Source organism: Arachis hypogaea, chromosome 18, assembly GCF_003086295.3.
Source record: "Arachis hypogaea cultivar Tifrunner chromosome 18, arahy.Tifrunner.gnm2.J5K5, whole genome shotgun sequence".
Taxonomy (NCBI): domain Eukaryota; kingdom Viridiplantae; phylum Streptophyta; class Magnoliopsida; order Fabales; family Fabaceae; genus Arachis; species Arachis hypogaea.
In genome coordinates this window covers 14,322,842-14,339,044 of record NC_092053.1, presented here as the reverse complement: position 1 = coordinate 14,339,044, position 16,203 = coordinate 14,322,842, and the positions used below count along the sequence as shown (strand labels likewise).

General features: G+C 38.5%; 1 protein-coding gene across 1 annotated transcript; it reads right to left on the bottom strand.

The window, feature by feature from the left end:
• Positions 1–8,516: 8,516 nt before the first annotated feature.
• LOC140181249 (uncharacterized) lies at positions 8,517–10,071 on the bottom strand. Its single transcript, XM_072224774.1, has 3 exons — positions 9,849–10,071; positions 9,315–9,769; positions 8,517–9,083 (listed from the first exon to the last, which is right to left on the bottom strand). The coding sequence occupies exons 1-3, from the start codon at positions 10,069–10,071 to the stop codon at positions 8,517–8,519; spliced, it is 1,245 nt and encodes a 414-aa protein (XP_072080875.1).
• Between the last annotated feature and the right edge of the window lie 6,132 nt (positions 10,072–16,203).

The following is a 16,203-nucleotide window of genomic DNA, read 5'->3' as shown; positions in this document are numbered from 1 at the left end:
CTCTGCACGTGTAACATTCAAGCTCAGCCCAAGCACACACCAAGTGGACCCCGGAAGTGGATTTATGCATCAATTACTTACTTCTGTAAACCCTAGTAACTAGTTTAGTATAAATAGGACTTTTTACTATTGTATTTGACATCTTTTGATCATTTTAGATCTTAGGATCATCTTTGGATGCCTAGTTCTTAGATTGTGATGGCTGGCCTCTCGGCCATGCCTGAACCTTTCACTTATATATTTTCAACGGTAGAGTTTCTACACTCCATAGATTAAGGTGTGGAGTTCTGCTGTTCCTCAAAGATTAATGCAAAGTACTACTGTTTCTATTCAATTCAACTTATTCCACTTCTAAGATATCCATTCGTGCTTCAACTTGAATGTGGTGATCATGACAGTCATCATCATTCCCTATGAACATGTGCCTGACAACCACCTCTGTTCTACATTAGATTGAATGAATATCTCTTGGATCTCTTAATCAGAATCTTCGTGGTATAAGCTAGATTGATGGCGGCATTCATGAGAATCCGGAAAGTCTAAACCTTGTCTGTGGTATTTCTGAGTAGGATTCAGTGATTGAATGACTGTGACGAGCTTCAAACTCGCGAGTGTTGGGCGTAGTGACAGACGCAAAAGGATCAATGGATCCTATTCCGACATAATCGAGAACCTCCAGATGATTAGCCATGCAGTGACAGCGCATCGGACCATTTTCACAGAGAGGATGGGATGTAGCCATTGACAACGGTGATGTCCTACATAAAGCCAGCCATGGAAAGGAGTAGGATTGATTGGATGAAGACAGCAGGAAAGCAGAAGTTCAGAGGAACGTTGCATCTCTATACGCTTATCTGAAATTCTCACCAATGAATTACATAAGTATTTCTATCTTTACTTTTATTTTAATTATCTAATCCAATCACATTTGACTCTGCCTGACTGAGATTTACAAGGTGACCATAGCTTGCTTTAAGCCGACAATCTCCGTGGGATCGACCCTTACTCACGTAAGGTTTATTACTTGGACGACCCAGTGCACTTGCTGGTTAGTTATGTGAAGTTGTGAAGTTATGTTTGGACCATGGTTCTGTGCACCTGTTTTGGTGCCATTACCAGGGAAAGAACGAACAAACAATTTTACAAAATACAAATATGAGAGATCATGATTTCGCATACCAATAGGTCATAGTAATTTACCTTATCAAGTTAATCTTCACCAGCCATAAAGCAGATTTGAGCTTCACATTCGGAGTCTTCTTTCTCATCTGAATCGTTTTCAAGATCCTCCTAAGAAGCCATGAGCATTCTTTTCTTTCTTTCCTTTGTCTTCCTTCTTGGGTTTTAGACAGTTGTATTTGAGATATCCAGCCTCCTTACAGTTGTGGCAAATCACTTTGCTCATGTCCTTCTTGTACTCCTTCGACCTTGAGCCCTTGTACTTGCCTTTGTTCCTCATTAGTCTTCTAAATCTCCTAGCAAAAAACACAAGTTCATCATCTGAAAAACTGTCACTGGACTCACTCTCTTTTAATTCGACTTTTGACTTAAGGGCCATTCCTTTTTTCTTTGAGTCTTGGTTTGTTTGTGTGGTTTCATAGACAAAAAGTTTCTCTCTCAGCTCATCATATATTATGGGACTTAGGTTGTTTCTTTCGGCTAGGACAGTGGCCTTTGTTTCCCATTCCTTTGTGAGGCTTCTAAGGACTTTTCTCACTAGTGTTTGTTCTGTATGTGTTAAACCCATAGCATCAAGGCTATTTATTATGATTGAGAATCTTTTAAATATTTTATCAATAATTTCTCCATCCTTCATGTTGAACATCTCATACTCTTTTCTCAACATATCAATCCTTGTTTCTTTAACTTGTTTGGTGCCTTCGTGTGTAACCTGAAGTTTCTCTCAGATTTCTTTGGCCGTCTTGCATTTTGACACCTTTCGATACTCCTCAAAGCTGATAGCGCAGTGTAGAAGGTTGATGGCTTTAGCGTTCAGCTCCACTTTCTTTTTGTCATCATCATTCCATTCAGTTTTCTCTTTTGGAGTCACCACTCCATCAGCACTTGTCTTTGTTGAAATTTTAGGGCCGTTCACAACAATCTTCTATATGTTGTAGTCAATGGATTGGATGAAGATTTGCATCCTTTCTTTCCAATAGGCATAGTTTTTTTCATCGAAGAAGGGAGGCCTATTGTTTGACTGACCTTCTGTTAGAGTGTAGGCAACTGTGGTTGTGCCCAAGTTGTTTGCCGTTGGACCTTTGCTCCAAGCGGTGAAGTTTGATTCTTGAGACCTTGGCTCCTGATGCCAATTGAAGGTTACAGAAGGCTTAGAGAAGGGGGGTTGAATATATGGCCTTCTTTTTCTTTAATGGATTAATCCTTTAATATCAAACTTTCAAGTGAATTCTGTTTGAACTGTGCAGCGAAAATTTTATGAGACAATTCCATTTTGTCTCATAAATATCAAAAAACCGAACTTAGAGAAAGCGAAGAAAGATGACACAGGCATGTATCCTGGTTCAGTTGCCTTGTGCAATGCAACCTACATCCAATCTCCACCATAACAGTGGTAGAATATTCACTATAGTTAAAATATTACATACACCAATTTCTTAGAATTCACTCAATCCTTTCTCTCTCAAGTTCTTATCTAACTTGACTTGGTTATGCTAATACCTAACTCTTCACTGTAAGTATTAACCCAACTTAAAAAGGCGCACCTCACAGATACAAGATACAAGACATATGAAACAACCTAAAGAAATCTGAAATCACTCTAGGCTTTTCTCTCAAGTGTTTCACTTAGCCTTTTGTCACTCATAGGCTTTTTCTTGGACTCTCTCTCTCTCTCTCTCTCTCTCTCTCTCTCTCTCTCTCTCAGCCTTTTACCTCTCAAGAAATTACAGAAAGATATACATTAAAAATAAAATACAAACTGTAAAACATGAAGGAGATTAATGCATCAACAACCTCTGTTGCTATAAGTTGAACTCGATTCAACTAACTCTGATTAAGTTCTTCGTCTTGGCGGAATGCTTCTTTAATTTAGAAAACACTGTCCAAAAATGTTGAACTATTCTCAGGGAAGCTCTTCAAAACCAAACTCATATTCTGGTTCTCTCTCCTTTCTTTCAAAAATAAAAAAAACCTTTTCTTTTTTACCTCTTGCCAAGTTGCTGTTTGGATTTCTCCTTAGTCAACTCATCGATCCTTGAGTCTCTGATGCTAGGCATCTCACTTTCTTCAATTATCCCCCAAATTAGGGATTTCACAATAGGTTCCTTTGCTTGACCGAAGACCTCAGATCAACAAGAAAAAAGTTGTTCAGTGGTAAACCCAAATCCAAACCCTTGAGATAGTGCTTTGTCCCCAAGAAATGATTTGAGTCTTTGATTCACAGCAGTGATTATGAGAAAACACTTTCTCCATTTATCCCAAATTGAAATTGCAGAAAATTGGAGAAGGAGTAAAGAAACTAAATTACATGCAAATAGAAATAAATCACATTTATCCTCTGACTTAGCTTAGCTTGCTTTTATTACCTTTCTCTCTCTTTCTTTTCTAGTAAATGATCAAAAAGGATGAAGATCTCTCTCTTTCTTTTTAATTCTGACCGAAGCAAACATGAGAATGGTATCATGTGAATGCTTTACTTGGTGGAATCTACTTGGACTTGGGTTGGATTTAATTTCCATTCATCCCAGCTGATCTTTCTGCATTTTCTCTTTGGGCTTTAAGTGTTAGAGATTTCGCCAAAAGTCTTGTTTATGTTTTTATCTATTTGGGTTACTGCAACTTTGATTTGGCATGCAACACTAATCAAATGCAATCAAAACTAATTGGGTGTTTATCACAATACATCAATTTTTGTCATCATCAATTAAGTTAGATATATTTTTAATTCTACAAAGAACAATGTTAAATGATCATTGAAATTTATTATTTTTGTTATTAATTAATTATTAATATTTAAAAATATAAGTTAAAATATGTTATTAAAATATTAAAATAAAAAAATGAGATTAATAACTAAAAATAATAATAATAAACAATAAATTTGTATAATCCTTTTAACATTTTTCATTTTATAATAAATTCAACGAATTCTCACTTGTTTTTAAATTAATAGTCGTGATTGTTATTGTTATTTTTTTACTAGTCATTTTGAATTGATTTTATAATAATTATTACTAATCATGATTAATTTTTTAGTCAGAGTAGGTGAATGAGGATGTGTTATCATTAACTGAACAACCCCTTCTTAAATCTTAATTGTATTTAAATCAATAATTATTTGTTTTAGTGTGTTCTTTTAGTGGACAGCGGTTGGGTGAAGATATTTTATAATAACAATTTTATTAATTATATATTAAAATTAACTATCTAAATAAATTATTAGTATATAATAATAATATATATTAAAATATAAAATAATATTAAAAATAAATTAAATTAGAGATATTTATACATAAATATATAATAATTAATTTGATGGCTAATTTTTAGTGTGTGTATATATATTTTGGTTATAATAAATTGGAACATCTCTTTGGTATATATAGCTTAATAGGAATTTATTTATTTTTAACCATGAGTTTCTATTTTCACTAGCATTAACTTTCAAGGCAAGATATTGTACTATTGAGTATTGATTTTCAGAAAGCAGCCTTAACTATGTATCAAAAAGCGTGAAACCCTGTGGTGATTGCTTGGTATTTGAGTGAATATACAATTATCTCGAAAGGATAATCAGATTTTAAGAAAAAAAAAAATACCCAATTTGATTTTTGATTTTTTTTTTTTAGGATTGATTAGTCTCTGTTTAAAAAAAATAACATTAATTTTTTTTGGCACAGAGATTAATCAGTCCTATAAAAGTAAATCTTAGGGACTGGGTTGGTATTTTTTTTTGTCAAGGGTCTTGTTGTCTTTTGAGGTAATTATCAGGAGGTATTTTAGGTTTTTCTCCTTGGTATTTCTCTTAAACAAAAAAATTTCAAGTTAAATTGTAGAATGAATCTTTTTTATTTTTTTTTTAATAATTGAGAAAGTAAAGTATAATTTTTTATTGTTAATTTTTACAAGTGGGATCAAGAGAAAATATGAGGGAGAACATGGAAAGGTTATAAATCATACTTTATTTCTATTAATTTTTTTTAACCATGGAGAGAATTTTTTGGTTTACCCAAACCGTATCCCTCAACCCAACAGATTAAGGACTAATCTATCGCGGATCTGAACTCTATTTAAGAGTCTACCGCTGGCCAATAAAAAAATTTATTTCCGTTAAATTGTGATGGTAGCGTTTTTTCCAATTCTAGTATAGTTGTCTTTGGTTCTGTCTTGCGCGATCATGAAGGAAACTGGGTGGTGAAAGCGCTGGAATGATCCCAGAAATAAGTGTGTTCCATTGTGAACTTAGGGTGATATGGTTTAATTTAGTGATCAGCTTGGAACATGGAGCTAATTCCATTGTGTGTGAAAAAGACTCGGCTGAAGTTTTTTCTCTGGTGACTCACCGAAATATTCCGTTACAGCATAAAGAGCATATTCTTTTTGACAAAGTGTTTGACCTAAAGAATTGCAACAAACTCTCTCTTAGCTTCTCTTTTATTCACTGTGATGCCAACAAGATTGCAGACACTATGATTAAATTTAGGGCTCAAAATAACTGTAATAAAAAAAAAAATTGGCTTTAACCTCCTGAGACTTGATTACACCTACTGCAATGTGATTAAATTTAAGACTCTTTATGTCTCTTTTTCTTTGTTTTTATTTTCAGCACCCAAAAAAAAAAAAATTCAAGCATCTCTTCTTGATTATTTTGAAATCAATTAGTATTTGTTCTTTAGGGTGTTTTTTTTTAATCAGTGGGTTGACTAGCTAGAGTAGATATTTTATAATAAATTCAACGACCGGCTACTTTAAAAAAAAGAATTAAATTTGTTGGACAAGTATATTTATTCTTTAAATAGGCGAAATTTTGTTTATAATTAAATTACGAACTATTCGATTAATAAAAAAAATAACGAGTTAAACTGATTAATTTGTAAACTAAATGAGTAATAAAAAAAAATTAGTATCCTTTTTAATATTTTCGTGGATTCGACCCGCCTCACTCAAAAATTTTGGTTATTTATTAAGATTTTTGGTTAAAATTTAACAATTTTTTGTTAATTTTTTAGTTTAAAATTATATTTTTTAAATAAAAAATAAAGATAAGCGGATAAGTCTGTTCAATCCGTAACTAAAATAAAAAAAATTAACTAATAATTCATATAACCTATTGATTTAGATAAATCTAATTTAAATTAATCGGACTTGACTCATTTGATAATGGACAATTTACATAAATAAATTGTTAGCCCCCAAAATTACATAATTACATCTTTTTAAAGAAGAAGACGCAAATACATTTTTTTCATATCTCTATAGAAACTGCTACTGGCAGTAGTGGTGCACAGATACGTAATCCACTACAAGTAGCCGCGGTTTACGTGATTGGAGTGCAATATAAAAACCGTTAAAGGTAGCAACAGTTTCTGTTGAAAGCGGCTTGTGCATAAACCGCAGTAGCGGTTTATGTGTGTGGAAATGCGTGCGTAAACCGTTGGAGGCAGCAGCGGTTTACATTGAGTGTGGGTGCCTATATAAACCGTAGAAAGCAGCCGCGGATTCCTCATTTGGAGTGGATCTTGAGTTTGGCTAGAGAGAGGAAATTCTAGAGAGAGGACAGAGCAACTTGAGAGCAGGGTCTGTGGTGTTCGGGTGCCGACCTCTACCTGGATATCATGGCAAAAGAACGGAGCTTGTACCGACTGAACGGTGTTCCCCATATTGCGGGTGCCATTGCTGACGAGATCAGTTATATTTTATTTATTTTTTTTAGCATTAGCATTTATTAATTAGAAAAATGATATGTAAGGTAGAGGAACTAGAATGTATAGTTTAATTGCTAGAGTTTGGGATTAGGCCTTACATGTTAGGATGTAGAATGTAGTGGGCTGTACACAGGAATCGGTTTGTGTCGCAATTTTTGTTTCGTTAATTTCGAATGTTAACTTTTATAAGATTTTTTTTACAGTCTTTTTTGCTTTAAATCGATTTTCGTGAAAGGCTTCTTTAAAAGCAACCGATTTTGGTTACCGAAAACTGTTAATCTAATTGTGCAACCTGTTTTTGTATTAGTCCAAAAAAGAAATTTTTGTCGATTTGATGTGACGATTGACTAACAGGTTAATAGTTTAATTGTTTAATAGTTTAATTTGTTTCGTTGTTTGGTGATGGTATAAGCGATTTGTTGTTATTAGATAAGGGGATTTGTTGTAGATAGTAGAATTTAATTGCTTTGTGTATATCTTTCATATTGTGTGCAGCCAACTAAGTGTATCTATAGTGTGAGACGGCAACAAAATATGCCCACGCATGACAGGATCATCCTGTATTTAGAGAGGGCTGGATTGTACCACCTGGCCAGATTAAACAGCCACTGGTGCTGGTTGGATGAGTCCTTGGTCAGTGCGTTCATTGAGACGTGATGGCCTGAGACGCACACCTTTCATATGCCTTTCGGAGAGTGCACAGTGACATTGCAAGATGTGGCGTTTCAGCTTGGGTTGCCTATCGATGGGGAGGCCGTGAGTGGTTGCCTTGGAGAGTTTGAGAAATTCATGGAGGGTGGCCGACCAGCTTGGGAGTGGTTTCAGGAGCTATTCGGTGAGCTGCCACCACCGAATAAGGTCAAGCAGATGACAGTCCACTTCACATAGTTCCATCAGAGGTTTAGGGTGTTACCGGCAGATGCGACCGAGGACACTGTTCGCATTTACACATATGCCTACATCATGATGCTGTTATCCACTCATTTATTTAGGGACAAGAGTGCGAATCGGGTACATATACGGTGGTTGCCATTTTTGACGAATCTTGATGACATAGGGAGGTATAGCTAGGGGTCGGCCGCTTTGACATGGTTGTATCGATGCATGTGTCGGGTTGCTAATAGAAATGTTACCAACTTGGCAGATCCTCTCCACTTGCTATAGAGTTGGATATTTTGGCGGTTTCCCTCGCTGAGGCCCTCTGGGTTTGAGATTTTTTCGTTTCCGTTGGCATCTAGGTATTCTTTATGTTTTTAAAAGTTGAAAAATATGATATGTCATGCTATTACAACAATTTTTAACCACTTTTTTCGTTTAGGTGGTCTGCATACTTACCTCCAAACGATGGCAAGGAACGGAGGGTCATAAACTATCGCTGGTTGAACTACGAAGTCATTACACCATCTAATCCTATATCCCGCTGCTTGAACCTCGCTGAGGGCAACCCTTACGAGTGTGACCGGGCTGCCTGGACAGGCCACACCGCTTTGGTCGACTAGTCTCAGCTTCATCCATGTTGTTGCGGATGCGGGTGGATCGTGGTCGTCCTTCCCTTGCCCGTCTCATGTTAGAGTCGGGGATGACAATTGGACCGTCATATGGGGGCCAAAGCCCCTCTGGACCGGACCCTAACTATGCCTCTGCCGTCTGACCCCGGGCAATAAACAACTCTGCAAGCCGTAGATATGTCGACTTCACCAAGGACGTCACCGGTAGATTCCTTGTGCCCTTCAAAACAGAGTTAACGCACTCAGATATGTTGGTCATCATGTGACCATATCGTCTGCCCCCATCCTTATGCTGTGTCCACCTCTTATATTCCATCCTGTTGGCCCATTCACACATGATCGTGTTCTCTGTCCTCATTATATCAAACCAATAGTAAAACTCTGCCTCTCTCTTTGCATAAGCAGCATTTACCAGCAACCGCCTTGCATCCTGTCCCTTGAAAGCTGAAGGCAAAATTTGCAGCAACATGCCGATTACAGAATGCCCGATAAGTATGGGGAGGTCACCAACCACTATCTGGTGCCTCCAGTGCAGCCTTGATAGAAAGTATGACCAAGACTCTGCATTCTCTCCCTCCACAAGTGCAAATGGAATGGGCAATATATTCGAATTTTCATCTTGAGCAATCGCCAACAACAGCATCCCTCCATACTTGCCATACAGGTGTGTGCCGTCGATGCTGACTAGCGGCTTACAGTGTCAGAATGCCTCAATACATGGAGGAAATGTCCAGAACATACGATGAAAGTAGACTCTAGATTCATCGACCTGATCACCCACTCTAACTGGGGAGGTCCTCAGCATAGCAATCGTACCCTGCATGGTGAATGTGACCCCAAGGATCCAGCGGGATAGTTTACCATAGGACTCCTCCCAATCGCCATAGATCTGTGCTACTGCCTTCTACTTCGCCAACCATACCTTCCTATAACTAGGCCTGAAACCATAGGTTGCCTCCATTGCCTCTTGCAGCACCTTAATCGTAACCGACGCATCAGCTCTAACCAACGGAAAGATCTTCACACATATGACATGATAATCAAGCTGTTTGTAGTCGCTCGATATCGATGTGGCCAAACACGTGTGTGATCTGTTGTACCTCCTAACTTCCCAGGTGCTCTTCCGTTTTCGCAGCGTGACACAAATCAACCACGTGCACTCGTTACCAAACTCCTTGCATCTCCCTTGGTATTTCAGATGGTCTGATTCCATAACTCTGTACTCAACTCCACGCTGAATGCTGTAATCTTTTACACTCAGCACAGCTTCCTCCTTACTCTGAAACGATTGGCCAATCTGAAATTTCCTCAAAGCATTCGCATCATGCAGACCCTGGCTCGCGAAAGTTGCCTCTACATTCTGGTGTTGGTCGACGGCTTCCAAGTTCAACGTTGACAAGTGCGGATGATACTGTTGTGTGCCAAAACCCAAAACTCCATGGGGGTGTAGGTGTACCGCTCGGAATATCATCATCACTGTCCCCACCAATTGCGACCGGCTCGTCATCCGAATCATCGTCCCACATCGCATTCTCAACTCGATCTGGTCCGGCCTCAAATTCAAAATCAGGAACACCAGGAGGCACACCAACATGAACAGTCGCAACACGTGGAGGATCAGGAATCGGAACTGCCGCTGCTACCACAGGCATCGATGTTGAGGCACCACCCACCGTCATCGACTGAGGATTCGGCGCCAATGTCCCGGAGCTGTCGACACCATCTTCCAACTTCGCAAGCAGCTCGGGTATTCTGACCTCCGAAAAACTCCGCCTGCAGTGAAATAAGACCTGCAGGCCTTCATCGGACCCTATCACAAAGGTCTCATACCACACACCAGCCGACACAACGGCAATGGAAATCTTGTAAAACAATTTTTTTACCCATTTCGTCCCACATGCACCGAGCTTCTGTAATATGCTGAGCTTAATCTCTGCCAACGTACTCGACGACAGGATAAAAATACTAAGTGGTTCTCTATCTGTAAATTTTACACCATGCCTTTTGCTCTTTTAAATTTTTCCAAAGTAATGCACTAGAGCCACAAAACTTTCTTCACCATCCATTTGTGAGAAATAACACTCTTCTTCCACCTCAATGCCTCTGAGGGGTTTATATACAGCGGTTTATGCACGACTCCCCACACACATAAACCGCTACTGCCAGTAGCGGTTTATGCACAAGCCACCTTCAACAAAACCACTGCTGCTTATAGCGATTTCTGTATTGCGCTCCAACCATCTAAACTGCGACTACCTGTAACGAATTACGTATTTCTATAAACTGCTACTGTTAGTAGTGGTTTCTATAGAGATATAAAAAAATGTATTTACATCTTCTTCTTTAAAAAGATATAATTGTATAATTTTTGAGGGCTAACAATTTATTTATATAAATTGTCCTTTAATAGTCCTATCATTACTTGCTTGCTTTTAAATCAATCAATTGTCTTTATTTTTATCCTTATTATTTTCTTCTACTTGTCTTCTTAAATTGATTTTATAATAATTATTACAATCATGATTAAGTTTTTTAGTCCGAGTAAGTAGACGAGGATATTTATAAGAGTAAATACCCTTTCCGGCCCCTGTCCATTTTGAAAATTGACTACACGCCCCCTGACGTTTATAAATTATCAAATCGGCCCTTATCCATTTGCTCCGTGATACCAATTAGCCCTTGAGTTGGTTTCTCCGTTCAAAGTCGACGGAAAACGCTGAGGTGTAACGTACAGGCCGTGACGTGGCTCTGGATCATCAAACGTGGATTGCTCTGTAAGCATGTGGACAAATAAGCCCCTGCAGACTCAGCAAAGTGACGTCGTTTTGCTTGGCATCATTTTGCTCGTTTGGGGTGAAATCCCATTCTCCCCCTTGTGTACACCCCAATCACCATACATCACCCTCGTTCTCTCCTCAAAATTATGAAGAAACCCTAAGAGACCCAAACGTCTCCCTCCAAGCAAGCTGACAGAGACTTCCAACAGGGAGGTGTTGACGGTGCTGCAGACGGAGGAACTGACGGCGCTACTAAGGTTAGTGTCGCTCTCTGATCTTGAAGCTTCGTTAGCTTGTGTGGCTCCATTTTTTTTACTAAGCATGGTTATTGTTAATGATGATGTGATCACCCCATGCATGCTCTAAAATGTTAAAATGAGGCCTGATGGAAGTTGTTAATTAATTTCTAATTATTGCACATTATTGTTCTAATAGATGTCATATGAAATAGTCCCTGTTTTTCATCATGGGGGTTGGTTTGACCGGGATGAAGATGGTGCATTGTTCTACCGTGACGGAAGTGTTGAGACATTTCCTCCGTTAGACATAGATTATGTTAATTTCAAGGATTTGGAGGAAATGTTCAAGGGTTTAGGGTATACAAGTTACAAACAGATGTATTGGTATTATGGCAGTGCCCTTGATTTAGAGTCTGGGTTGCATGTTCTCAAAGGGGATAAGGAAATCAATGAAATGTGTGATAAAAAGATGGAGAATGTGGAGTCGGATTTGCTAGTTATTTACTTTGAGCATGATGTTAGTCAACCAGTATATGGGCCTGATGTTGTTGAGGTAGATTCACCTTCTTCCGATGACGGATATGAAACAACTGAAGACGAACCCTACAAACCCCCTCCAACTGGATTAGAATCTGATAGTGGTAGTAGTGATGAGGAAGTAAATGTACAGAGGAAGAGTGTGAGGAAGAAGCAGCCTAGTGTGAGGATGAAAGAGGCAATGGATGCTGGACAAAAGGGTGCTAGGAAGAAGAGTTGTGTTGGACAACAAACACCTAAGAAGAAGAAGAATGTGCCACCTGGTATTTTTGGTGATAAGGATATGTCTGGTACGCGAAATTGTGATCTCTGGTAATGGCTCCAAAAACTTGGTGCTCTAATCTTAATTCATAATTTGTCACAACTTCGTGTAGCTGACTAGCAAGTGCACTGGGTCATCCAAGTAATACCTTACGTGAGTAAGGGTCGATCCCACGGAGATTGTTGGTATGAAGCAAGCTATGATCATCTTGTAAATCTCAGTTAGGCGGATAATAAATGGTTATGGAGTTTTCGAATAAAAATAATAAATAAACGGAAAATAAAGATAGAAATACTTATGTAAATCATTGGTGAGAATTTCAGATAAGTGTATGGAGATGCGTTGTCCCTGTTGGATCTCTGCTTTCCTACTGCCTTCCTTCAATCCTTCTTACTCCTTTTCATGGCAAGCTGTATGTTGGGCATCACCGTTGTTAATGGATACTGGTATGCGAAATCATGATCACTCAGATTTGTATTTTGTAAAATTGTTTGTTCGTTCTTTCCCTGGCAATGGCGCCAAACAGGTGCACAGAACCATGGTCCAAACGTAACTTCACAACTTCGCATAACTAACCAGCAAGTGCACTGGGTCGTCCAAGTAATAAACCTTACGTGAGTAAGGGTCGATCCCACGGAGATTGTTGGTTTGAAGCAAGCTATGGTCACCTTGTAAATCTCAGTCAGGCGGATATAGAAAGGTTATGGAGTTTTCGAATATAAATAATAAATAGATAGAAACTAAGGATAGAAACACTTATGTAATTCATTGGTGAGAATTTTAGATAAGCGTATGGAGATGCAATCGTTCCTCTGAACCTCTGCTTTCCTGCTATCTTCATCCAATCAGTCTTACTCCTTTCCATGGCTGGCTTTATGTAATGTATTACCATTGTCAATGGCTACTTTCGATCATCTCTCGAGAAAATGGTCCTATGCCCTGTCACGGCACGGCTAATTGTCTGGAGGCATCACCGTTGTCAATGGTTACATCTTATCCTCTTGTGAAAATGGTCCAGATGCTCTGTCACAGCACGGCTAATCATCTTGAGGTTCTCGATCATACTGGAATAGGATCCATTGATCCTTTTGCGTCTGTCACTACGCCCAGCACTCGCGAGTTTGAAGTACGTCACAGTCATTCAATCACTGAATCCTACTCGGAATACCACAGACAAGGTTTAGACTTTCCGGATTCTCATGAATGCCGCCATCAATCTAGCTTACACCACGAGGATTCTGATTAAGAGATCCAAGAGATATTCATTCTGCCTTGTTTGCATGTAGAACAGAAGTGGTTGTCAGGCACGCGTTCATAAGTGAGAATGATGATGAGTGTCACATAATCATCACATTCATCATGTTCTTGGGTGCGAATGATTATCTTAGAAGCGGAATAAGTTGAATTGAATGGAAAAACAGTAGTACTTTGCATTAATCTTTGAGGAACAGCAGAGCTCCACACCTTAATCTATAAAGTGTAGAAACTCTACCGTTGAAAATACATAAGTGATAATGGAGTTCATTGGTCTCGGCCCCAGAGGGGAACCAGAGTAACCAAGACTGTGAATACAATGATAAAAAGTTCTATATATACTAAACTAGTTACTAGGGTTTACAAAAGTAAGTAATTGATGCATAAATCCACTTCTGGGGCCTACTTGGTGTGTGCTTGGGCTGAGCTTTGAATGTTACACGTGCAGAGGCTCTTTCTGGAGTTGAACGCCAGCTTTTGTGCCAGTTTGGGCGTTGAACTCCACTTTGCAACTTCTTTCTGGCGCTGGACGCCAGAATTGGGCAGAGAACTGGCGTTGAACGCCAGTTTACGTCGTCTAAACTCGGGCAAAGTATGGACTATTATATGTTTCTGGAAAGCCCTGGATGTCTACTTTCCAACGCAATTGGAAGCATGCCATTTTGAATTCTGTAGCTCCTGAAAATCTACTTTGAGTGCAGGGAGGTCAGAATCCAACAGCATCAGCAGTCCTTCTTCAACCTCTGAATCTGATTTTTGCTCAAGTCCCTCAATTTCAGCCAGAAAATATCTGAAATCACAGAAAAACACACAAACTCATAGTAAAGTCCAGAAATGTGAATTTAACATAAAAACCAATAAAAACATCCCTAAAAGTAACTAGATTCTACTAAAAACATACTAAAAACAATGCCAAAAAGCGTATAAATTATCCGCTCATCACAACACCAAATTTAAATTGTTGCTTGTCCCCAAGCAACTGAAAATCAAATAGGATAAAAAGAATAGAATATACTATAAATTCCAAACTATCAATGAAACATAGCTCCAATTAGATGAGCGGGACTTATAGCTTTTTGCCTCTTGAATAGTTTTGGCATCTCACTCTATCCATTGAAGTTCAGAATGATTGGCTTCTATAGGAACTCAGAGTTCAGATAGTGTTATTGATTCTCCTAGTTCAGTATGATGATTCTTGAACACAGCTAATTTATGAGTCTTGGCCGTGGCCCTAAGCATTTTGTTTTCCAGTATTACCACCGGATATATAAATGCCACAGACACATAATTGGGTGAACCTTTTCAGATTGTGACTCAACTTTGCTAAAGTCCTCAATTAGAGGTGTCCAGGGTTCTTAAGCACACTCTTTTTTTTCTGCTTTGGACCTTGACTTTAACCGCTCAGTCTCAAGTTTTCACTTGACACCTACACGCCACAAGCACATGGTTAGGGACAGCTTGGTTTAGCCGCTTAGGCAAGGATTTTATTCCTTTAGGCCCTCCTATCCACTGATGCTCAAAGCCTTGGGATCCTTTTTATTTTCCCTTGCCTTTTGGTTTTAAGGGTTATTGGCTTTTTGCTCTTGCCTTTTGGTTTTAAGAGCTATTGGCTTTTTCTGCTTGCTTTTTCTTTCTATTTTTTTCGCTTTTTTTTCTTTTTTTTTTTCTTCAAGCTTTGTTTTTTTTTTTTTTGCTACTTTTTCTTGCTTCAAGAATCATTTTTATGATTTTTCAGATTATCAAATAGCATGTCTCCTTGTCATCATTCTTTCAAGAGCCAACATTTTTAACATTCTTAAACAACAACTTCAAAAGACATATGCACTATTCAAGCATACATTCAGAAAACAAGAAGCATTGTCACCACATCAATATAATTAAACTAAGTTCAAGGATAAATTCGAAACTCATGTACTTCTTGTTCTTTTGAGTTAAAACAGTTTTTAAGAGAGGTGATGGATTCATAGGACATTCATAACTTTAAGACAAAGTTACTAACTACTAATGATCATGTGATAAAGACACAAACATGGATAAGCACTTAACATAGAAAACGAAAAACAGAAGAAATAAGAACAAGGAATGAATCCACCTTAGTGATGATGGCGTTTCCTTCTTGAGGAACCAATGATGTCCTTGAGCTCTTCTATGTCTCTTCCTTGTCTTTGTTGCTCCTCCCTCATTGCTTTTTGATCTTCTCTTATTTCATGAAGGATGATGGAGTGCTCTTGATGTTCCACCCTTAGTTGTCCCATGTTGGAACTCAGTTCTCCTAGGGAGGTATTGATTTGCTCCCAATAGTTCTGTGGAGGAAAGTACATCCCTTGAGGCATCTCAGGGATTTCTTGATGATGAGCTTCTTTTGGTTGCTCCATCCTCTTCTTGGTGATGGGCTTGTCCTCATTAATGAGGATATCTCCCTCTATGTCAATCCCAACCGAATTGCATAGGTGGCAAATGAGGTGGGGAAAGGCTAACCTTGCCATAGTGGAGGATTTGTCAGCCACCTTGTAGAGTTCTTGAGGTATAATCTCATGAACTTCCACCTCTTCTCCAATCATGATGCTATGGATCATGATGGCCCGGTCTATGGTAACTTCAGACCGGTTGCTAGTGGGAATGATTGAGCATTGAATAAACTCCAACCATCCTCTAGCTACAGGCTTAAGGTCCAATCTTCTTATTTGAACCGGTTTGCCTTTGGAGTCAATCTTCCATTGAGCTCCTTCTACACATATGTCC